At 45.0% G+C, this 23,659-nt stretch overlaps 1 protein-coding gene across 11 annotated transcripts in view; it reads left to right on the top strand.

Annotated features, from left to right (window-relative positions):
• The window catches only part of cux1b (cut-like homeobox 1b), a 445,030-nt gene that overhangs the window by 241,691 nt on the left and 179,680 nt on the right, over positions 1-23,659 (top strand). For 10 of the 11 annotated variants that reach the window (XM_055657469.1, XM_055657460.1, XM_055657464.1 and 7 more), the window contains exons 11-15: positions 8,901-9,089; positions 9,393-9,451; positions 12,909-12,957; positions 21,687-21,783; positions 22,442-23,113. In XM_055657469.1, the coding sequence (XP_055513444.1) occupies positions 8,901-9,089; positions 9,393-9,451; positions 12,909-12,957; positions 21,687-21,783; positions 22,442-23,113 (1,066 nt within the window). The remainder of the gene's footprint in view (positions 1-8,900; positions 9,090-9,392; positions 9,452-12,908; positions 12,958-21,686; positions 21,784-22,441; positions 23,114-23,659) is intronic. The other variant, XM_055657468.1, reaches the window with a different exon arrangement.

Raw genomic sequence — 23,659 nt, 5'->3', positions numbered from 1 at the left:
TGGAGTAGCAGCCACGTTATGAATGAGTTCAATGTCATGCTTGAGAGAGACAAATGTGAGAAAGATAGTAGATGTGAAGGTAAGTCTCACGCAGTGAGCCACAGTGTAGACAGTAAAGTCAGCAAATGTGCTTGTGGGTAAAACCACACTGGAGCAGTGGGGAGGTTGGAGAAGGAACTCAGTGATGCACTATCACTTGTACTCCTCAGGGACAAGAGCCCTTGTTGCCAAAAACAAATCCTGGGTGACTGAAGATGGGATCAAAGTAATGCAGACAAAAAAGCAAAACCAGTCCAGATCCTGAAGACTGGCAGTGAAACAAAGAACTGCAAAAAGGAATTACTCGGAACTGCAGAAAGGGAGAATAAAAAACTCAGAGTTAATATAGTTTAGTTTAGAGATACATCGCGGAAACAGGTCCTTTGGCCCACCTGCTCCACACCGAGCAGCGATCACCACACATTAACACTTTGCTACACACACTGGGGATAATTTACACATACACACAAGCCAATTAAACAACAAACCTGCACGTCTTTGGAGTGTGGAAGGAAACCGAAGATTTCGGAGAAAACCCTATGCGGTCATGGGGAGAACGTACAAACTCCATACAGACTGCTCCTCTAATCAGGTTCGATTAGATCCCGCTACAAACGGCGCTACAAGCGCTGTAAGGCAGCAACTCTACCGCTACGCCACCATGCTGTCCAGACATTTAATTTCTTGATTTCTTTTTTTGTTTTATTTTCTTAAAACTGAAACTAAGGAACTAGGCAACAATACAATACAATACAATACAATACAATACCATTTATTGTCATTTGAACCTCAGTGAGGCTCAAACGAAACTCCGTTTCCACAGCCATACAAACAAAGACAATTCCTAGACATACACACAATTTAATTCACACAAACATCCATCACAGTGAACCCACTGTGATGGAAGGCAAAGTCTTTTCTCTCCCCTGTTCTCCATGTCTCTCCCGATGTCCAAGCCCCAGGCGGGCGATGATAAGTCCCACGGCCATTTTAGGCCGTGCCGGGCGATTTACGGCCCCGCTCCCGGTCTAAAAGTCACAATGTTGGAGCCCCCGGCGGGCGCTGGAATGTCCCACGGCCATGAAGCCGTGCCGGGCGATGTACATCCCCGCTCCGGGTCGTTCCAACCCCGCGACATGGGCTGGAGAAGTCGCGTTGCGGGAGCTCCGGGAAGCGGTCTCTCCCCCCGGACCCGCGAGCTCCCGATGTCCCAGTCCACCGGACCTGCGGCTGCGTTGCTGGAGCCTCCGAGCCCCAGGAGTCGAGTCGCAGCAGCGAGTCACCACCGCTCCCCACGCTCCGAGGCCGGCCAGCCCCACGATGGTGAGTAGTCCGCAGCTCCGCAGTCTCCCGAGCCCCCGGGTCATTCAGGTTGGAGGCCGCTCCACGGTGCTAGGCCCCAACGACAACGGAGACCCGACAGGGAAAAGGTCGGGTCTCCCGGACAGGGAAGAGATTTTAAACAGTTTCCCCCCCCCCCCCCCCCCCGCCCGCCCCCCCCCATATATACACATTTAAAACCAGTATTAAAAAAACACCAACACTACATTTAACTAGACAAAAAATAAATAAAAGACAGATAGGGGGCGCTGCAACAGGTGAGTCACGCCGCCAACATAGTTAATTCTGATTTTAAGCCAATATTTATTGTAAAGGCCATCCTGACAAAACTGATATTGTAGCAAACACAGATTCAGCAGAACTAACTTTAGCAAAATGTCAGATATTGAAAGTAATGGGTCAGAAAATCACCAGGTTCCCATCCCACAAACTGAAACAAAAGGTGGGTGAGGATTCCGTACATGTTTCACTATAACTTAATAAATAAAACCAGAACCAGAATGCTGGAAACTCTCATCATTAATGGAAAGGGAAAGGATTTACATTTCAGTTTTAAGACTTGTGGATCTGAAACATTAACTCTTTTTCTCTTTTTATAGACACTACCTGACCTGCTGAGTGTAGCAGTTAAATTTCTGCCATCTGCAGTTTTTTTTATGTGTGCAAAGTTCTCTAAGTTCATGAACTGTCTCTTTTAATTGGAAAATCATTACTGTAACTTTGACATTTTAAAGTGGGGGGAAAAAAAATCAGGAATTATGGACCAAATACCCAAACAACATGGGTATTAGTGAACAACAACAGATTCATTTTGCTTGTTGTGAGAAATCTGAGGGTGGCGAGGATTAGCAGTTTCTCAAACTATGGATGACTTGGATTTTTAGCAGAAGCAGATAAAATAGAAAAAGACCCACAAGTAAAGGACTGAGAGGACCATAACGAGCAGATTCAGATTCAGATTCAGATCAGATTCAGATTCAATTTAATTGTCATTGTCAGTGTACAGTACAGAGACAACGAAATGCATTTAGCATCTCCCTTGAAGAGCGACATAGCAAACGATTTGAATAAATAATAAAAGTGTCCGGGGGGGGGGGGGGGGTGGTGGTGATTGGCAGTCACCGAGGTACGTTGTTGAGTAGAGTGACAGCCGCCGGAAAGAAGCTGTTCCTCGACCTGCTGGTTCGGCAACGGAGAGACCTGTAGCGCCTCCCGGATGGTAGGAGGGTAAACAGTCCATGGTTGGGGTGAGAGCAGTCCTTGGCGATGCTGAGCGCCCTCCGCAGACAGTGCTTGCTTTGGCTTTGGACAGACTCAATGGAGGGGAGCGTGGAACCGGTGATGCGTTGGGCAATTTTCACCACCCTCTGCAATGCCTTCCGGTCGGAGACAGAGCAGTTGCCATACCATACTGTGATGCAGTTGGTAAGGATGCTCTCGATGGTGCAGCGGTAGAAGTTCACCAGGATCTGAGGAGACAGATGGACCTTCTTCAGTCTCCTCAGGAAGAAACGCTGATGAGCCTTCTTGATCAGAGCAATGATCTTACCTCTGAAGAACAGGTTTAACGAGGATGGTAGACGAAAAATGCTGGAGTAACTCAGCGGAACTCATCTCCCGCTGCCTGTCCCGCTGACTTACTCTAGCATTTTGTGTCTACCTTCGATTTAAACCAGCATCTGGGGTTGGACAGGCTAGATGCAGGAAGATTGTTTCCGATGTTGGGGAAGTCCAGAACAAGGGGTCACAGTTTAAGGATAAGGGGGAAGTCTTTTAGGAACGAGATGAGAATATTTTTTTTTCACACAGAGAGTGGTGAGTCTGTGGAATTCTCTGCCACAGAAAGTAGTTGAGGCCAGTTCATTGGCTATATTTAAGAGGGAGTTAGATGTGGCCCTTGTGGCTAAAGGGATCAGGGTGTATGGAGAGAAGGCAGGTACAGGATACTGAGTTGGATGATCAGCCATGATCATATTGAATGGCGGTGCAGGCTCGAAGGGCCGAATGGCCTACTACTGCACCTAGTTTCTATGTTTCTATGTTTCTCTCTACAGTTCTTTCCTGCACATTTTAACGCGGATTGGGGTGGAAATAAATAAAACTGGTGAGAAAAGATGCTTTTGGGAATGGTTTACAGCCCACTCATAGCAAGGAGAGAATTCATCAAGAAATTAACTATTTTGGATTTCTTTCTCTTAAGAAGTGGCCTTATAGGCGACAGAAAGATTTTGTTAAAATGGACACTGAAAAAAATGTTTCTACATTTACGGAGAGCAATGTGACGGAAGGCCATTGAGATTAAATGGTTGTTGAAAATCAGAAGAAATGTATTTACTCAGAGAGGAGAGGAGTTGAATCTCTACCACAGGGAATTAGTGTGGTCAGTAGTACAGGTTCATAAATTCATGTGATAGGAGCAAAATTAGGCCATTCTGCCCATCAAGTTTACTCTGCCATTCAATCATGGCTGATCTATCTTCCCCTCTAACCCCATTCTCCTACCTTCTCCCCATAACCCCTGACACCCGCACTAATCAAGAATCTATATCCCTGCCTTAAAAATATCCATTCATGGCCTCTACTGCCTTCTGTGGCATTGAATTCCACAGATTCATCACCCTGAAATTCCTCTACATCTTCTTAAAGGAAACCTCTTTAATTCTGAAGCTATGACCTCTGGTCCCAGACTCTCCCACCAGTGGAAACATTCTCTCCACATCCACCCTATCCAGGCCTTTAAGGGGAGACTGGAGAAGCATATGGAGAGAAGAGGCAGCACAGTGGCACAGTGGTAGAGTTGCTGCCTTACAGCGCCAGAGACCCGGGTTCCATCCTGACTACAATAGACAATACGTGCAGGAGAGTAGGCCATTCGGCCCTTCGAGCCAGCACCGCCATTCAATGTGAACATGGCTGATCATCCCCAATCAGTGCCCCGTTCCTGCCTTCTCCCCATATCCCCAGACTCCGCTACTTTTAAGAGTGTAGGTGCAGGATTTGTACATTCTGCCTGGGATTTCTTCCACACTCCAAAGACGGACGGATTTGTAGGTTAATTAACTTCTATAAATTATACATTGTCCCTAGTGTGTAGGATAGTGGTGGTGTACGGGGTGAACCTGGGGGGTAACGCTTTTACACAAAGGGTGGCGGGTGTATGGAATGAGCTGCCAGAGGAGACAGATGAGGCAGGTACTATCGCTACATTTAAGCAGCATTTAGATAGGTCCAGGGATTGGATATGTCAAGTCAACTTTATTTGTCACATACACATACAAGATGTACAGTGAAAGGAAAGTAGCAATGCTTTAATTTGTGAAATTGTATAGTGAAATCAAAGTGACAATCATAGAAGGATATGAACCAAATACAGGCAGGTAGAACTAGTCTTGATGGGACATGTTGTCTGGTGTGGGCAAGTTGGGTTGAAGGGCCTGTTTCTATGCTGTCTGATTCCATAACTCTATAATTTTTGTCGTAACATGGCTTATTGGGCTGCTGCAATGTCTGGATTATATGTTCAAGCCTTTCTCTCCAAAATGATGTGAATTGTTTTATGCTTCCCACTGTTACCAGCTTTTCATTCCCCTCAATTACTCATACATAATGTTTCCCACAATGATGACACAAAATATTTCTTCATACCTCAGCAAGTCCTTTATTGACTATATGGGTTTTCCTGGCCGTGACAGAGTAAACACCATGGCTTAATTTCTCTTTTTATATGTTTTACAAAATCTTTTACTGTTTTTATGCGTTAACTCTCATATTCTATCTTCAACCACCATCATTTTTTTGGCATTCTATTGCTAGTGATTAGGCTGATCCAGGAGATTAAGATGCCTGGGATCCACAGTGACTTGGTTATTTGGATTGAAAACTGGGTTACTGATAAAAGGCAGGATTGTGGCAGAAGGGGGCTATTCTGGCGAGATGTCTGTGACTAGTGGAGTTCCACAGCGATCTCTGCTGGGATCTTTGTGTTTGAGATATATAAATGGGTTGCACGTAAATGTAGATAGGTTGGTTAATAATTTTGTAGATGACACCAAATTTTGTGAGGTTGGGGACAGGAGGAAGGTTGTCAAAGTATACAGCGGGATATAGATCAGCCACAGACATGGGCAGAGTAATGGCAGACGAGTGCCAGGTGTTGCACTTTGGGAAGTCGAATGTAAGGAGAAAGTATACAGTTAATGCCAAAGACTCTTAGCAGTATTGATGAACAGAAAGATCTTGCTGTCCAAGCCCACAGCTCCCTAATAGTGGCAACATAAGTAGATGTTAAAACAAGGAACTGCAGCTGCTGGTTTACAAAAAAGGCACAAAGTGCTGGAGTAACGCAACAGATCACACATCTCTGGAGCGGGGCCCTTCTTCATGTAGATGGAGAGATAAAGAAGGTGTATGGTCTGCTTGGCGTCATTGATCAGTACGATGATTTTAACAGTCAGGAAGTCATGATGCAGCTCTATAGGACTCTAGGACAGGCCACATTTGGAGTATTGTGTACGGTTCTGGTCGAACAGAAGGGTGTGAAGGCATTGAAGAGGGTGCAGGATGCTGCCTAGATTAGAGGGTGTGAGCTATAAGGACAGATTGGATGAATCTGGATTGTTTTCTCTGCAGTGTCAGAGGTTGAGGGGAGACTGAAAGGAGTTTATGCACTAATGAGGCATGGCTAGGGTAGACAGTCAGAACCTTAACGTAGCTCTGTTACTCAGGAAAAGGCCGGGGAACAAATTGTAGATGAATTAACCACACTTACGTTTTGGGGAAAATGTTGGAATCAAAAGTCGAGAGTATTATATTGTCATATGTTCCGAAGCTGCTCCTGAACCTGAATCTGAACCTGGACGTTGTGGGCCTGTCCCACTTAGGCGATTTTTTTCGGCAATTGCTGGCGACTGTCATAGTTGTAGCCGGTCGCCAAAAAAACGGCAACTGGACCTCCCCTACGACAATGTCTACAACAACCTACCACCTAGTCGACGTCAAACTAAGGCAAGCTACCGACAACCGGCGACCCATTAGGATGTTCACCTACGACCACACCTATGACAACCTACACCAACCGGGACAACTGAAGACAATTCAGTTGCCGGAACCTGTCGCTGAAACCTGTCGCCGAAACCTGTCGCCGGAACCTGTCGCCGGTTGACGTAGGTTGACGTAGGTAGTCGCCAATGGAATTCACCCGTCAGCACCGGCGACAACCAACGTCATCCTGGCGAACCTACGACATGCCAACTGTCGCCAAAAAGTTGTCAACATTTCAAAATCCAGCGGCAACCAGAAAAACGCTACGATTCTTTGGGCGACTGAGGAGGCGACTCACGACCATACAGGCGACACCCCGGCAATCATGTGACAATAGCCTATTCTCCTGTAGTCGCCTAAAAATCGCCTAAGTGGCACAGGAGCATTACAGTTTTCAGACTCCTATACCATCTTCCCAATGGCAGGAGTGAAATGTGTGAGTGGAAGGGTGGCATGAGTCTCTGATGATGCGGTCTGCCTTCTTCAGGCAATTACTCCGATAGATCCCTTTGATGGTGGGGAGGTCAGTACTCATGGACTGGCCAGTGTTCACCATTTTTTGTAATCTCCGTCAGTCCTTGGTGTTCGAGTTGCCGACATACTGTTGATAAATACTCTCTTGAACTACAAGTGTATGAATAGGTGAGGTACAGGGTGCTTTAAAATCTGTGTTATTGGGCAAAGAATTATAAAAATAAATGTGGTTTTTTTTTAGGATGTTGAGAACTTAATGGAATCACTCAAAGCTCAGGAAAAGGGTTCTGACATTGAGAATTAGGCTGAGGAAAATGTCCTTTGTTTACTGTAGGGAGTTATATATCTTTGGAATCCCCAGTCCTGGAGGGTTGGTGGATTCTCAGTCTAAGTCTTTGCACTGTCGTGCAGTGGTTGAGTTACTGCCTTACAGTGCCAGAGACTGACTACGGGGGTTCGATCCTGACTACGGGTGCTGTTTGTACAGAGTTTGCATGTTCTCCCTGTGACCGCGTGGGTTTTCTCTGCTCCGTTTTCGTCCCACATTCCAAAGACGTGTAGGTTTGTAGTTTAATTGGCTTCTGTAAATTGACCCAGTGTGGAGGAATGAATGAATAATACTTTATTGTCAAATGATAGACATAGAACCAGTGTATGGGTCGGCACGGACTTGCTGGGCTGAAGGGCCTGTTTCCATGCTGTGCCACTAAACTAAACTAAAGTAAGATCAACAGATTGTTTGAGAAGGAACCGCAGATGCTGGAAAATCGAAGGTAGACAAAAGTGCTGGAGAAACTCAGCGGGTGCGGCAGCATCTATGGAGTTTATAAATCCAGCATCGGTAGTTCCTTCTTAAACATTTTGTCACATCGGTCTGAAGAAGGGTTTCGGCCCAAAACGTTGCCTATTTCCTTTGCCCCATAGATGCTGCCTCACCCGCTGAGTTTCTCCAGCACTTTTGTCTACCTAAGATCAACAGATTGTCGGACACTGTGAGAATTGGGCTGGAAGCTGAACGAGGAACAATATCATACTAACCGACAGAACGAGCTGAAGGGACCAAGCACTTGCTTCTATTTCTTAGATTTCTTAGACAGGGTACCATTGACTATCAGAGGGGACTGTGTGGAGAGGGTGGCGGATTTCCGCTTCCTGGGAATCCATATTGAGGAGGACCTGATGTGGAGCGTGAACACCACTGCGCTGCTGAAAAAGGTCCAGCAGAGACTGCACTTCCTGAGGGTGCTCAGGAAGAATAACATCACTCAGAGACTGCTGCTGTCCTTTTATCAGTGCTCCATTGAGAGCATACTAACATATTGTGTATGCGTGTGGTACACCAGCTGCACAGCGGCTCAGAGGAAAGCGCTCCAGAGGGCCATTGACAACGCCCAGAGGATTGTCGGCTGCCCTCTCCTTACCTTGGAGGACTTACACAGTTCCCGCTGCACCAAAAAATCCCAGAGTATCATAAAGGACATTTCCCACCCCGGACACTCCCTGTTTGAACTGTTGCCGTCAGGCAGACGGTACAGATCTACAAGGACAAGGACGAACAGACTAAAAAACAGTTTTTACCCCACTGCTATAAAAGCACTAAATGTAGCCGCCAAGGAACGCAGGGGGAGACATACTAAAGGACTGTGGTACACTGTGAAATCGACAAGGATGGAAGGTTGGGTGTTTATGCGTGCTATTTTCGCGATATTTATTTTAGTTGTTTATCTTTTAATATTTTACCTTGTATGTATCGTTAGCTTTTAGAAATGTTTGAATGGTGCACTGACTGGCTGACATTTTTAAATATCGTTGTACATGGTTCATGTTACAATGACAATAAAGAAACTATTCTTATTCTTATTCTTATTCTTAGATACATTCCAAGGGATTCCATCTGTTTAGCATTCCTCCTACTGTTGGTGAATGAACTGGAAGTGCATTATTTTGTGGTTTTGTGTGAACACAAAGGAATATTAATACATGAAATTTGTATTCTGGTTGACTAGGAACAAGCTATTGAAGTGTTAACACGATCAAGTCTGGAGGTTGAATTAGCTGCGAAAGACCGTGAAGTTATGCAGTTGGTTGAGGATGTGCAGAGATTGCAGGCAAATCTGACAAAACTCCATGAGACCTCAACAAATCAGGTCTCCCAACTTGAGCAGCAACTTACTGCGAAGAACAGCACGCTCAAGGTAAGAGGATGCGGAGAGAGTTTGTTGGCTTGAAATGATGAGCAGACTTTATACAGAGGGTGGTGAGTGCCTGGAAGCCGCTGCTGGGGGTGGTGGTTCAAGCACGTATATACGCTGGTGGCATTTATAAAATGTTTGGACAGGCGTATGGATATGGAGGGATATGGGTTATGTGCGGGTAGATAAGTGATGGCGGCATCATGTTGGGCATAGACATTATGGGCCGAAGGGCCTGTTCCTGAGCTGTATGCTTACTATATTATTATATGTCTCTAAGCTGTCTATTTTTGTATATTTTTGAAGCAACTTGAGGAAAAGCTAAAAGATCAGTCTGACTATGAAGAGGTTAAGAAGGAGTTGAGGTGAGTGCTGATTTATGAAATAGTTTCTGTCGTTGATACAAGTGTTATTGACATGACAGTTTAGTTTCCGCTTGCTCTTATATCAGTGTTATAACTCCAAAGTTGTAAGACGGAGGTCGCACTTCCACGTTTCTTCCTGCGATTTCCCATAAATGGTTTACGAGGTGCTTAAGTAGATGTCCTTAATTGCTGATGTCATTAGTGGTGAGTTAGGAAATGTTAACCATCTAAATTTAATTTTGAGTTACGCTTACCAGATTCAAAAGTCAAGAATCAAGAGAGTGTAATTGTCATATTGTCCCAGACTGTACAATGAAATGCAGCAGCACAACAGAATATGTAAACATAGTACTTTGAACAACCGCACCAATAATGTCGGCACTCGCATGTGTAACATATGCAAAATCAATTTCATGGTGCGTTTGCATATAACCATATAACCATATAACAATTACAGCACGGAAACAGGCCATCTCGGCCCTACAAGTCCATGCTGAACAACTTTTTTCCCTTAGTCCCACTTGCCTGCACTCATACCATAACCCTCCATTCTCTTCTAATCCATATGCCTATCCAATTTATTTTTAAATGATACCAACGAACCTGCCGCCACCACTTCTACTGGAAGCTCATTCCACACCGCTACCACTCTCTGAGTAAAGAAGTTCCTCCTCATGTTACCCCTAAACTTCTGTCCCTTAATTCTGAAGTCATGTCCTCTTGTTTGAATCTTCCCTATTCTCAAAGGGAAAAGCTTGTCCACATCAACTCTGTCTATCCCTCTCATCATTTTAAAGACCTCTATTAAGTCCCCCCTTAACCTTCTGCGCTCCAAAGAATAAAGCCCTAACTTATTCAACCTATCTCTGTAACTTAGTTGTTGAAACCTAGGCAACATTCTAGTAAATCTCCTCTGTACTCTCTCCATTTTGTTGACATCCTTCCTATAATTGGGCGACCAAAATTGTACACCATACTCCAGAATTGGCTTATATATACTAGAGTCTACCAAATGGTTGGGTCCCTGTCACACGGGAGGCCTGGTCCCCAACGCAATATTCCACCACTCACCCTTAGCCCCCACGGGTGGCCTGGCCCCCCAACGCAACCCGTTCCCCAACGCAATATTCCACCGGTTCCCCCAACGCAATATTCCAGCATATACCCATAACATGCCAATTGGGTAGGGGTGACTCATTTCCCCTTATTCACCCTCCGTCATTAAACTTTAAAAAAAATCTGTGCTGCCAGGAATTTTAAAAAAGGGATTGGTCTCACCAATGCCTTGTACAATTTTAACATTACATCCCAGCTTCTATACTGATGTGACGAATAAAACACTGTTGACTATTGGCTACTCTGTAAACCAAATAATAAATGAGAAAAAACGATCAGTGCGCCCGTGTGCGTGTATGTATGTGTGCATATATATACATATATATACATATATATACACACGCACACACACACATTTTTTTACATGGGCACTGAAAAGGCTTATCAGAATGCTATCAATATTAGAGGGTCCTAGTTACAAGGATGGTTTGGACATGAATTGTTTTCTCTGGTACGGTGGAGCCCACCATACGTTGGGAGAGGGTAACGGGCTGCTAAGCGTTGATGGTTGAGCCAGATACGATAGTTGCATTTAAACGTTGTTTAGATAGGCATGTAGATAAGCAGGGAATGGATGGATGTGGATCATGTGCACATTCCACAGGAGATTAGTTTAACTGCACATTATGTTCATAGAAACATAGACAATAGGTGCAGGAGTAGGCCATTCGGCCCTTCGAGCCTGCACTGCCATTCAATATGATCATGGCTGATCATCCAACTCAGTATCCTGTTCCTGCCTTCTCTCCATACCCCCTGATCCCTTTAGCCACAAGGGCCACATCTAACTCCCTCTTAAATATAGCCAATGAACTGGCCTCAACTACCTTCTGCGGCAGAGAATTCCAGAGATTCACCACTCTCTGTGTGAAAAAGGTTTTCCTCATCTCGGTCCTAAAAGATTTCCCCCTTATCCTTAAACTGTGACCCCTTGTTGAGCACAGACATTGTGGGCCGAAGAGCCTCTTCCTGTGCTGTACTGTTTGACGTTGAACGCATGCCTTAAGGAAGCTCATACAAAGTCCGTTACATCGGGATGCCTCTGTGATAATTCAGTTCGTTTTATTAATCAGACTGTCTGGGTATAAACAAATTAAATTGTAAACTAAGCAGATGTTCCTTCAATTTCTATATTCATTCATGTGATGACAGCTAATGGTGTTGCTTGCTGCATCAAGAAGATGGCCAAAACATGTTTGCAAAAAGTTGTTGAAGTAAGCAGTTAAAATGTCATATACACTGTGAAAATCATTGCTGTCTTTTCTCTTTGTTCGCAGAATAGAAAAATCCTAAACTTGGTGTTTTTCACCTATAAATCTTTGCAGTGAAGAGCATTTCATTTTCAAAGCATTTTCTATGTAGCATAACATCCTAACATGTGTAGTGATTGTACTTCCCTTTTAAATTCAATGCTAGTTTTGAAATGAAGGCATTGAGGATGTTCTGATTACATGGAAAGGACCATTTAATTTTCTGCAAGTAATTAGTTCCAGATTGGTGAGTGCTGAGCTGATTTGAGGTCCTGATCTTCAAACAGTCTTTTCCTGCCACAGCCAAAGGCAGTGCTGACATACTGCTGCTGGTGTGCGTTTCATCATTGGTGTTGGCTTTGCTGTAAAGTGATCCATGTTGTCCAAGATCTCACTTGGAGCCTTTATTGTTCAAGAGTATACACAGTGAGTTATACCATGGGGCCGGGCAAAATGACAGAGGGCAACTAGGCTGCAGAGAGATATCCTTTATTGGTGAAATGGGCTGAAATATGGTAGATGGCATTTAATCCTGACAGACGTGAGGTGGTACATTTTGGGAATTATTCTTGAGTACATTAGTCTTGAGGCTCATGTATACACCATGAATGGTAGGGTCTTAAGGCGTGTTGAAGAAGGGTGGGACCTTAGAATGAAAGCCCATAGATCCTTGAGGACCTGAGCAATTGTGAGGAGTTACACTTTTGGAGGTTGACTCTAAGGGGAAAGTATACAGTTAATAGTAAGACCCTTAACAGCATTGATGTGTAGAGGCAGTCCAGGATCATATCTCTCACTGAAGCTGGTTGCACAAGTAGATAGGGCGGTGAAGAAGGCGTACCGCTTGCTTGCCTTCATTGCTTGGGGCATTGAATATAAACAGGAAGTCATGATGCAGCTCTGTAAGACTTTGGTTAGATCGCATTTAGAGCATTGCATGCAGTTCTGGCCATACCAATACAGGAATGTCGTGGAGGCTTTGGAGAGGGTGCAATGTTTGCATGTGGACGGAGAACTATTGTGTTGCTGCAGTTTGCTAATTCAATGACGATATTCAGCAATAAATCAGCCAATTTTTCCGTTATTTCCAGTATCTTGAAGTCCATGGAATTTGTTCCATCAGAAGGATCTGGAGCACAGGTAGGTTATTTTCTAATATTCTTCTGTAATTGATTTCCCAGTTCAATGTGAGGAATTTCAGAAGACTGTGTTTGTCAATGGCATTCATCTCAGTAAAGGTGTAGGCTGAGAACGTCTGCACACAGAGAACAGCAGACATTTCAGTTCTGGATATAAACCGTTAAAGGTATTAATGAAGTCTTTCACTGTGAAACTTTAACAAGCTCGAGTTCTTTACTTTACTAATGCCCACATCCGTGCCCGGTCAATCTCACAGTTCTGTGAAAGAAATCGTCTCAAAATTCAGCCTTGGTTAATCGTGCCAAGTACTCATGGCAATATTAGAACTCAATGTGAAGAATTTCAAACCCACTGCAGGTGACAGTTTTCATTAAAGTGTATCTATGTATAACAGGTTGATTTGCAAATATTTTATTCAGTAAAAAAAGACACAAAGTGCCGGAGTAATTCAGCAGGTTAGTTGGCATTGCTGGGGAACATGGATAGGTTACTTCGGGTTGGGACCCTTCTTCAGTCTGATTGTGGTGGGGGAGGGGGGACAAACCCTGGCAAGTGATAGGTGGATACAGGTGAAGGCATGTTTTGATAGGCAGATGGTTAGACAAAAGCCAGAGATGATCAGACTAAAAAGCAACGTGAGCAACGAATAGAAGAGTTGTGAATTGTGAAGCCGGAGGAAGGAATGCAGTTGAAAATGGGTGCAAATCCAGGTGAGGCACAGGGAAGAGAGTGGAGGGGGCAACGTGAGGGGAGAAAGGAGGGATGATGTTTGTTTGTAGGTTAGTTACTTAAAATTGAATAATTCATTGTTCATATTATTGGGCTGTATGTAGGGTAGCCAACTATCTCATTCCCAAATAAGAGACAAAAGGTCAAAATGTGGGACAAATTCCTGACGGCAATTTGTTGACCGCTCGGCTGTGGTTGGGTGAACGATGAGTTGGCCAGGGTGCTGGACTGCACACAAAGCCCAGCCGACGGGCCAGCTGAGGAGTTTTGGCCCGGGCGCCGGACTTTACGCGCGACGTCGCATGCAAAGTCCGGCACCCCATCCAACTCATGAACCTATGATCGGCCATGAGAAGGAGGGGTGGTGGTGTCGGCGGTAAACTCCAACCCGACAGTCCCCTCGACCCGAGTAGTAGCAGTCAAATACGGGACAAGGGCGGTCCGTATGGGACAAACCAATTTAGCCCAGTTTCCAGGATGTCCCAGCTAATACGGGACAGTTGGCAACCCTAGTTGTAAGCTACCTAGGGGCAATATGAGGTTTGTTCATCCAGTTTGTATGTGGCCTTACTCTGGCAATGCAGGAAGCTCAGGACAGAATAGTCAGCATAGCAATGGGATGGGAAGGAAAGTTAAAATAATTAGCTAGCGGGAGATTCAGCAGGCCTTTGTTTTGTAAATTCCAATGTAGTTTTAGTCTCCATTTTATTCCAGTTACCTATTTCTCTATTGAAATCTAATTTTGCCTCCAAATTTCTGACTATTGTCTGCATCCGTTAATAAATTGGATAGGCATATGGATGAGAAGAGAATGGAGGGTTATGGTATAAGTGCAGGCAGGTGGGACTAAGGGAAAAAATTTGTTCGGCACGGACTTGTAGGGCCGAGATGGCCTGTTTCCGTGCTGTAATTGTTATATGGTTATATGGTTATATAGTGCAGAACTGAAGTCCATAGTCCAAGGAATAAAGAGTCCATAGTAGATCATAGTTCCAGGGGTAGTGTTGAGGTTAATGTGCGGGTTCTGGTTGCTAGGAACAAGCTATTCTTCAACCAGGAGGTCATGATTTTCAGGCTGCTGTACTTCTCTCCTGATGGTAGTAGTGAGATAAGAGCGTCTTTGATGACATTAGCTGCCTCTTTGAGGCTGTGTCCCATGTAGATCACTGCGATCGGTAAAGAGATCTCACTACCCTTGTTGGATGGATCTCCCGGTCTACAAATTCTCCCCCTCCTCTTACATTGCTGTCGGTGTTCTAGTTCCACCGTCAAGTGAGGCCTTAATGGAACCATTTTCTTGGGCTCTGCACCACAACTGATGATATTGAATCTATCTTCAAATTTTAATTCCCACTGTCCCCATCAAAATAACCTTTGCTAGCTAAAATACATTAAAGTTTTTTCCATCAACAGACTTTTAAAAATGAGCTACTTTTCAGGTGACTTTAAAGTAAACAATGGCGTTACAGTTGCTCAGCAGGTAGTGATGATACTTCACAGCATCAGAGATCCAGGTTATATCCTGGCTTTGGAATTGAACTGGGTTTCAGGTTCGATCCTGACCTCTGGTGGTGTCTGTGTGGAGTTTGCACATTCTCCCTGTGTGAGTTTCCTCCAGGATCCTTGAACTACATCCTCTGGTTTCCGTCCACATCCCAAAGACGTGTGGGCTTGTAAGTTAATTGGCCTGTGTAAAATTGTCCCAATGTGCAGGGAGTGGATAAGAAAGTGGGATAACATAGAACTGGTGCGGATGGGTGATCAGTGGTTGCCATGGGCTGAAGGGCCTGCTTTCATGCTGTATCTCTAAAACTAAACATGAAGTGACTGAAGTCAGTCTAGCAGGCTGATCAGGCTGGTGCTAGGATGGTTCAGATGCCTGATAACAGTAGGGAAGGAACTGTTCCTGAATCTGGAGGTGTGTGTTGTCACACTTCTGTACCACTTGTCTGATGGGAGAGGGGTGATCTCTGGTCTGTGTGGACTCAGTGGGCTGAAGGGCCTGTTTCCACACTGTATCTCTAAACTAAACTTAATTCAAAAGTAAAAGTGCGGAGATACAAAGGAAGCTGGCAAATTAGATCCAAGATTGGCTTCAGTGGCTGAAGCAACGGGTAATGTTTGCCCAGTGTCTTTGTGAAAGGAAGGCCATTGCCTGTGGCGTTCAACCCTTTTTGTAATATACAGTAATAGTTTAGACTTAAAGGTAGGGGCATGATCAAGCTGATGACCACAATTGACCCACATGTTGTAACAACGTGAAGATCAGCTTTCACCTTGAGGAGGACACAGACAGTTTAGTTAAATGATAACTGGCAAATGGAAATTAATCCGGGGGCAAATTAAGTGATGTATTGGGGATGATGCGACACCACTGGTTGCCAAGGAGATGTTAATAATTGTGGAGGATACGAGGGACTTTGGAGCATGTGCCGGTAAAATCGTAAATGTAACAGCAAATTGGTTCAAAAGTTTAGGTTCGATTATTATTGTCACATTTACTGAGGTACAGTGAAAAACTTTTGTTGCATGCTGACATGATTCCAATGAAGCTCTCTACAGTGTACAGATATAGGAGAAAGGGAATAATCCTTGATTAAGCTGGTGGCCTTGCCGAGGCAGCCTGAAGTGTAGATGGACAAGATATGTAGGATGCTCCCTTTTACAGGTAGTTCTGCTATAATGTGTGTTTTCACAGCGTGAATGTAATATAATGTGAATGATGGCACACTGTATGTATCATGCAGGCCTAATTGGTTATAAGATGATTTTGAATGGGAAATACAGAAGTTCTTGAAGGTTACTTTGGGAATTGAGAAGTTAAAAAAACAGCTGTCCTGGAAAAAAAAGTCTCAGAAAAGATCTGTTCCATTTGACTTTCCCACAATAATCAGACACTATTTCCTCTTAATACCACAGGATCACTGTCAGTTTCACTGTGGGAGGTCATTGAACTAGACGAGCAATCGCTTCTATTGACAAAAAGGACACAAAGTCCTGGAATAACTCAGTGGGTCAGGCAGCATCTCTGGAGAACATGGAGAGATGATATTTTGGATCCGGATCCTTCATCAGACTGATTGTGGGGGGGGGGGGGGGGGGGGGGGAGAGTGGTGAAGAAACCTGGGAGAGAGGAGGGGCAGGACAAAGTGTGGCAGGTGTGAGACAAAGGTGTGAGTCTGAAGGATTGGAGAGGTGTGAATTGTGAAGCCATAGAAAGGAAAGTGGGTGGATGGTGAGGGGAGAAATAGATTGAAGTGGGGAATAGGGTAGAGGCGAGGGAAGAAAGGGGGTTGTGGGGAGGGGTTGTTAGAGGTTAACTAAAATTGAAGAATTCAATATTCTTGCTGTTGAGTTTGTAAGCAACCCAAGCAGAATAGGAGATGCTGTTCATCCATTTTGAATGTGGTCTGACTCTGGTAATTGGCCCAGTCCCAAGGAGGTCAGTATGGGAATGGGAAGGGGAGTTAATGGTTAACAAACGGGACATCCAGCAGACCTTGGACCCTGGGCAGCACGGTGGCGCAGCAGTAGAGTTGCTGCCTTACAGCGAATGCAGCGCTGGAGACCCGGGTTCGATCCCGACTACGGGTGCTGTCTGTACGGAGTTTGTACCTTCTCCCCGTGACCGCGTGGGTTTTCTCTGTCATCTTCGGTTTCCTCCCACACTCAAAGACGCACAGGTTTGTCGGTTAATTGGCTTGGTAAATGTAAAAATAGGGCCTAGTGTGCGTAGGATGTTGTTAATGTGTGGGGGTCGTTGGATGGCACGGACCCAGTGGGCCGAATGGCCTGTTTCCACACTGTATCTCTAAACTAAACTAAGCTAAACTTAGTGGACTGAGCACAAGTGTTCGGCGAGAAGTTCGTCGAGTCTACGTTTGGTCTTACAGATGTACAGGAGGCCACATCGGCAACACTGGATGCAGTAGATAAAGTTAAAGGGGGTGCAGGTAAACCTCTGTCTCACCTGGAAGGACTGCTGGGGTGCCTGGGATGGAGGTGAGGGAGGAGGTAAAGGGACAGGTGTTACACCTCCTGCGGTTGCTGGGGAAATTACCTGGGGAGGGGGAAGGCGCTGCCTCCTGGTCCGCAGGGCGTCACCATTCACTCTTCAATCCTTTAATCTCTGGCCTTTGTCCAACTATCTGCCTACAAATGGTGCCCCCGGCCTGCATTCACCTATAGCCTGCCATGCATGGTCCTGCCCCTCATCTCTCCCAACTTTATTCCCCCTACAATCAGTCTGAAGAAGGGTCCTGACCCGAAACGTCACCTATCCATATTGTCCAGGGATGCTGCCTGACCCACTGAGTTACTCCAGCATTTTGTGTCTTTTATACTCTGTAATACTCTGTTAAACAGTGTAACGTACAACCTTTGGTGCCTTACAATAAACAGATAGCTATTAAAAATACTTTGTTTTGAAAATCCTTGAAGCAAAAACATTGTTATTGCAAGTTTGAAACTCTCTAGCCCCCTAACCAATTTTATCTGGCAATTTTCTATAACACGAGGTTTAGTTTTGGGTAGAGACACAGCGTGGAAATAGGCCCTTCGGCCCTCCTAGTCCGTGCCGCCCAACGATCGCCCACACACTAGTTCTATCCTACACACTATATTTACAGCTCATTGACCTACAAACCTGCACATCTTTGGGATGTGGGATGAGACCAGAGCACCCGGCATAAACACACGCGGTCACAGGGAGCACATACAACTCCATACAGACAACACTCGTCGTCAGGATCAAAGCAGGGTCTCTGATGCTATAAGGCAGCAACTCTACCACTGCGCCACTGTGCCTTTCAAAGTCTTTCAAAACTATTTCTTAGGTACACAACTCTCATGTTATAGCAGAACGACCTGTATGAGCTGAGACACCAACTATAAGAGCAGAGGTTGTTGCTAGAACTATATATACTGTGTAACATAGGTTAGGACAAAGTATACGTACTGGAAGTGGTCCTGTTCACAGGTTGAGCTACAGAGGAAATGTTTAAAGGATGTTGTCAATACGGGGAAAGTTTGATAGACTTGGTCATATTCTTCAGATTAGCGGAGTATGAATGGAGACGCAATTGAATTGTGTAAAAAGCACGAGGGATTTAAGCACAATTAAAAGGAATTTAATCCCATGAAGACCATAAAACATAGGAGCAGAATTAGGCCATTCAGTCCATCGAGTCTACTCTGCCATTCAATCATAGCTGATATATTTTTCCCTCTCAACCCCATTCTCCTGCCTTCACACTGTAATCTTTGACATCTTTACTAATCAAAAACTTATTAGTCCCCGCTTTAAAAATATCCAATGTCTTGACCTCCAGAGCTGTCTGTGACAATGAATTCCACAGATTCACCTCCCTCTGGCTAAAAAACATCCTCCTCCTCTCTATTCTAAAAGTACTTATTTTTATTCTGAGGCTGTGCCCTCTGGTCCTAGACTCTCCCACATCTGTTCCATGTCCCCTCAATCTAGTCCTTTCATTATCCGGTAGGTTTAAATGAGAATCTCCCCACATCCAGCTAAACTCCAGCGAGTACAGGCCCAGAGCCATCAAATACTCACCGTATGTTAACCCAATCATCCCCAGGATCAGAATCAGAATCACACTTTATTCGCCAAGTATGTTTTGCAACATACGAGGAATTTCATGGGCCAGGTCAGTCATACAATTAAAACCAACAGATCACTCACAAAAACACATTTTAACATGAACATCCACCACAGTGAGTCCTACACATTCCTCACTGTGATGGAAGGCGAAATAAAGTTCAAGTCTCTACCTTCCTTTTGTTCTTCCTCGGTCGTGGGCCTCGAGCCCCCGTAGACGGGATTATCTTGACTCCCGTACCCGGCGGCGTTCGGGGCCTCCGCGTCGAGGCGATCAAGCTCCCGCATCGGGGGGGATGTCAGCTCCCCTGCGCCGGGCGATCGAACCTCGTGTCGGGGCTGGTCGAACCTTCCGCGACGTTGGAGCTCCCGACTCGGCCTCACCCGAGACTGCAAGCCCTTGATGGTCATTCCGTGGTGGGAGCTGTGGTCACGATCCCAGGCAAGGGATCAGCTCCGATGTTTAGCCGCGGTGGGGTTCACGACAGTCCGAGGAGGCTTCCAGCTCCATCGATGGTAGGCCGCAGAGCCCAGAGAATGTGATCCGAAAATTGATCACATCTCCGGCAAGGTAGGAACTTGAAAAAAAGTTTCCCCCAATTCGAACAGACTGCCGGCAGGGCAGCCATCTCCCCGGCGCCCCTGGTGGTCATTCTCGTAAACCTCCTCTGGACCCTCTCCAATGCCAGCACATCCCTCCTCAGTTATGGGGCCCAAAACTACTCATATTACTACAAATGTAGCCTTTGCCTAATAAACCCTCAGCATTACGACCTTACTTGGTTACGTGAATGAAGATTGCATTTGCCTTCCTTAAATTAGTCTATGCCTTTATTCCTTCTACCTAACTGCATGACTGTACACTTTGCTACGCTGTATTCCATCTGCCACTTATTTCTCCACTCTCCCAACCTGGCCAAAGTCCTACTGCAGAGTCCCTGCTTCCTCAACACTACCTGCCCCTCCACCTATCATCATATGATCTGCAAACATGGCCACAAAGCCCTCAATTCCATCATCCAGATCATGAACATATATATATATATTCCCCCTCATAAAGTCAGAGTCATGCACTCAATCAGCTTGACTTTTCCTTGCCAACCCAGTTGCCCTATTTACACTTAGTCCATGAACCCACCATCCTCTGTGTGACAAAGTCGCCCCTCAGGTTCTGAATAAATCTTTCCCTGCTCGCCTTAAACCTATGCCCTCTGCTAATTCATTCCCCTACTCAGGGTAAAAGACTGTGCATTTGCCCCATCTCTTTGCCTCATGGTTTTATACTCGTCTATAAGATCGCCCCTCAGTAGGGTACTAGAGGGTATAGATTTAAGATGGGGTGGGGAAGGGGAATTCATTGGAGATTTGCAAAGCAAGTTTGTTTTGTTGCCGTGTAAGGGAGGTGATATATGCAGATATCGTAACATTTAAGGGGTATTTAGACAGGTAGATGAACAGGCTGGGAATGGAGGGACATGTGCAGGCAGATGGGATTAGTTTAAACTGGTGTCATGGTTGTCAGAGACACTGGACTGAAGAATGCCTGTGCTGTACTGCTCTATGTTCCTGTGTGTGAAGTTTCAATGATTCTACTGCATTTGCATCACATTTGTAAAATTGAAAAGAGGTGAATCTTTTGATAGCAGGATCACGTTACAAAGTCTCTTACCCACCCACTGACACACAAACCTCTACTCCTTCCCTTCCTTGCCAGTCCTGCTGACAAAATGGTTTGCTAGCAGCTGAAGCTCAGCTCGGGCCAAGGTGGTGTGGTAGATGTTGGCATGGTAGAGACAAAAACATCTTGCTAGGTTATGTCTACAATTTGATTACCTTTGGAACTTTAAGGTTCACTTAGGAAGTAGAAGAAAGGGTTCAAGGTTTCCCCCATTGGACTAGTTAACAAGGTTGATACAAAACGCTGACGTAACTCAGCTGGACAGGCAGCATCTCCGGAGAGAAGGAACGGTTGACATTTCGGTTTGAGACCTTCTTCAGAGAGCCCAGATTGCCTTGTGGTCCATTGTGTATATTTTCTAATACCAGCTTGTTGTGATTGTGGGCGTGAACAGAAATGTTGCTTCAGTGCTGGAGAGCTGGAAGATTTTGTGACTTTTATTGCAAATAAAAATGCTGAAGGAGGAGAAATACTTGGTAGTTTCTTGATCCTAAGTGTATGTATCGTTTCATCCATTATGGTCGTTGGTAAACAAGATTTACCAGGCGTGCCATTGAAGGAGTCTGGAACTGGAAGTGATTGCCTTGGGCTGCATGTCTGCCATTAATTTAAATTCTTAATGAATCCTTAATTAAGCAAATGAGTACTGAAATATCACATGTTTAACATTAAGTCAATCTGACGGCATTACCGTTTCTTTCACAGGATACATCCAAAACCCTGGAGGTACTTCTGCTGGAGAAGAACCGCTCATTACAGTCTGAAAATGCAACTCTGCGTATCACCAACAGTGACCTTAGCGGTAGGTCTTTGCGTTTGCAGCTTATGTAGCTGTGCTTGGGGAATGTGAGTACATATCCTGAGATCAAAGTCTGCATTAGTGCATGGCAGCAAGATTAATGTGTATCACACACTCCAAAACCACTAAATTATGCTTGTGTATTTGTACAGACTGGGTAATAGAAAGAACCTTTCTTAGAAACGATGATTTCAGAAAAGTAACAGCTTCTTATCTTGAATGTCATTGATGTATTTGGGTTTATAAGCCTTGTTTTTTTTTTCTTATAGGTTTCTGTCAGAGTGTAAATTCAATAACTAATACAGTATTCAATCACCTGTAATTGATGCCATCTTGTATTTGCTGTAACTATCTCTCTAAGTAGGACGATATTTGTTAAGCTAACACACTGCCTAATTGTGCCACTCGTATGAAGTAGATGTTTGCTACGGGCTGCTTAAGTGGTTGTAAGAATTCTCCAGGCTGCTATTTACAAGAAAGGTACAAACAACAAATGCATGTCATCTGCCATTGGGGGCTAGTCTGGCGTAGTCAAATTTGACCATCCATATCAGGAGAAAAGCCCTTTGAAAACCTGCAATTATGGGCTAAAAGTTTGCTAATTTTCATGGTTTTACTTTTTCGCTCCCCCATAATGCATTGTGTTTGACCTTTCTTGTAGGGTCAGCTGGGAGAAATGGGAACGACCGACTTGAGAGTCTGCGTCCTTCGACCTCACCAACCTCCCCTCCCTCTAAGTTGCTGCGCAGCGCGAGTGAGCAGGCTTCCAGTGCTAACGGTACGCACCAATTCTCACCAACGGTTTTAGGTCAAGATTTTTTCAGCTCTTCATTGACAAGCTCCCCGATCCCCCTGGCCTCTGCGGGGAAATTTGCACTAAACTCGCTTCTTCAGCGGCAGCTAATGCAGTCCTTCTACTCCAAGGCAATGCAGGATGCGGGAAGCACAACCATGCTTTTTCCAACAGGTCCTTACAGCACAAACTCCATATCGTCCCCAAGCCCCATCCCGCCCAGCTCGGACGTGAACGGAATGATCCCTTCGCCCAGCCAGTCAGAGAGCGCCGGCAGCATATCTGAAGGCGAGGATCTGGACACGGCAGAGATTGCGCGGCAAGTAAAAGAGCAGTTGATCAAGCACAATATTGGCCAGCGGATATTTGGACATTATGTACTGGGCTTGTCTCAAGGTTCCGTCAGTGAGATACTGGCCAGACCGAAGCCATGGAATAAGCTGACTGTTCGAGGGAAGGAGCCTTTCCACAAGATGAAGCAGTTCTTGTCCGACGAACAGAACATCCTGGCCTTGCGCAGCATCCAGGGCAGGCAAAGAGGTGGGTGATGCATTTGATCCTCTTCATTCTCAAGCCCTTAAAGATACAGTATTCTTACAGTGGTCTAGTCTCACCTCCCACCGCAAGGGAGGGAGTCAATTATTCTTTTGATCGTTCAGGTAATTTGATGTACCTGTGCAAAAACAAAGGAAGGAACATGAATATGTAAGAAGCAACTGCAAGTGCTGGTTTACACCGATGATAGACACAAAAAGCCGAGATACTCAGCGGACCAGGCAGCATCTCAGGAGAAAAGGAATAGGTGACGTTTCGGGTCGAGATCCTTTCAGGATCTAAGATTCAGGGGACTAGGAAGCGAGAGACATAGACGGTGAAATAGAGATATAGAACGAAAAGGAACATAATGTTCTTTGTTTAACAATCCCATTTATCACATGAGGTCCAGAGCTCTCTTAAGTAAGTTCTACTAATACTTCCCTCTCCCCCTTCCCTTACCCCCTTCCTCCACCCTAGTTATTTAACCAGTTTCACAGTTTACCACAGTGTCTCCCTCTTGAGATCACACCTTCCACAGCCAACAATTGG

The sequence above is a fragment of the Leucoraja erinacea genome, chromosome 28 (genome assembly GCF_028641065.1).
Source record: "Leucoraja erinacea ecotype New England chromosome 28, Leri_hhj_1, whole genome shotgun sequence".
NCBI lineage: Eukaryota > Metazoa > Chordata > Chondrichthyes > Rajiformes > Rajidae > Leucoraja > Leucoraja erinaceus.
The sequence above is the reverse complement of the archived record's forward strand: the minus strand, read 5'-3'. Positions and strand labels throughout refer to the sequence as shown.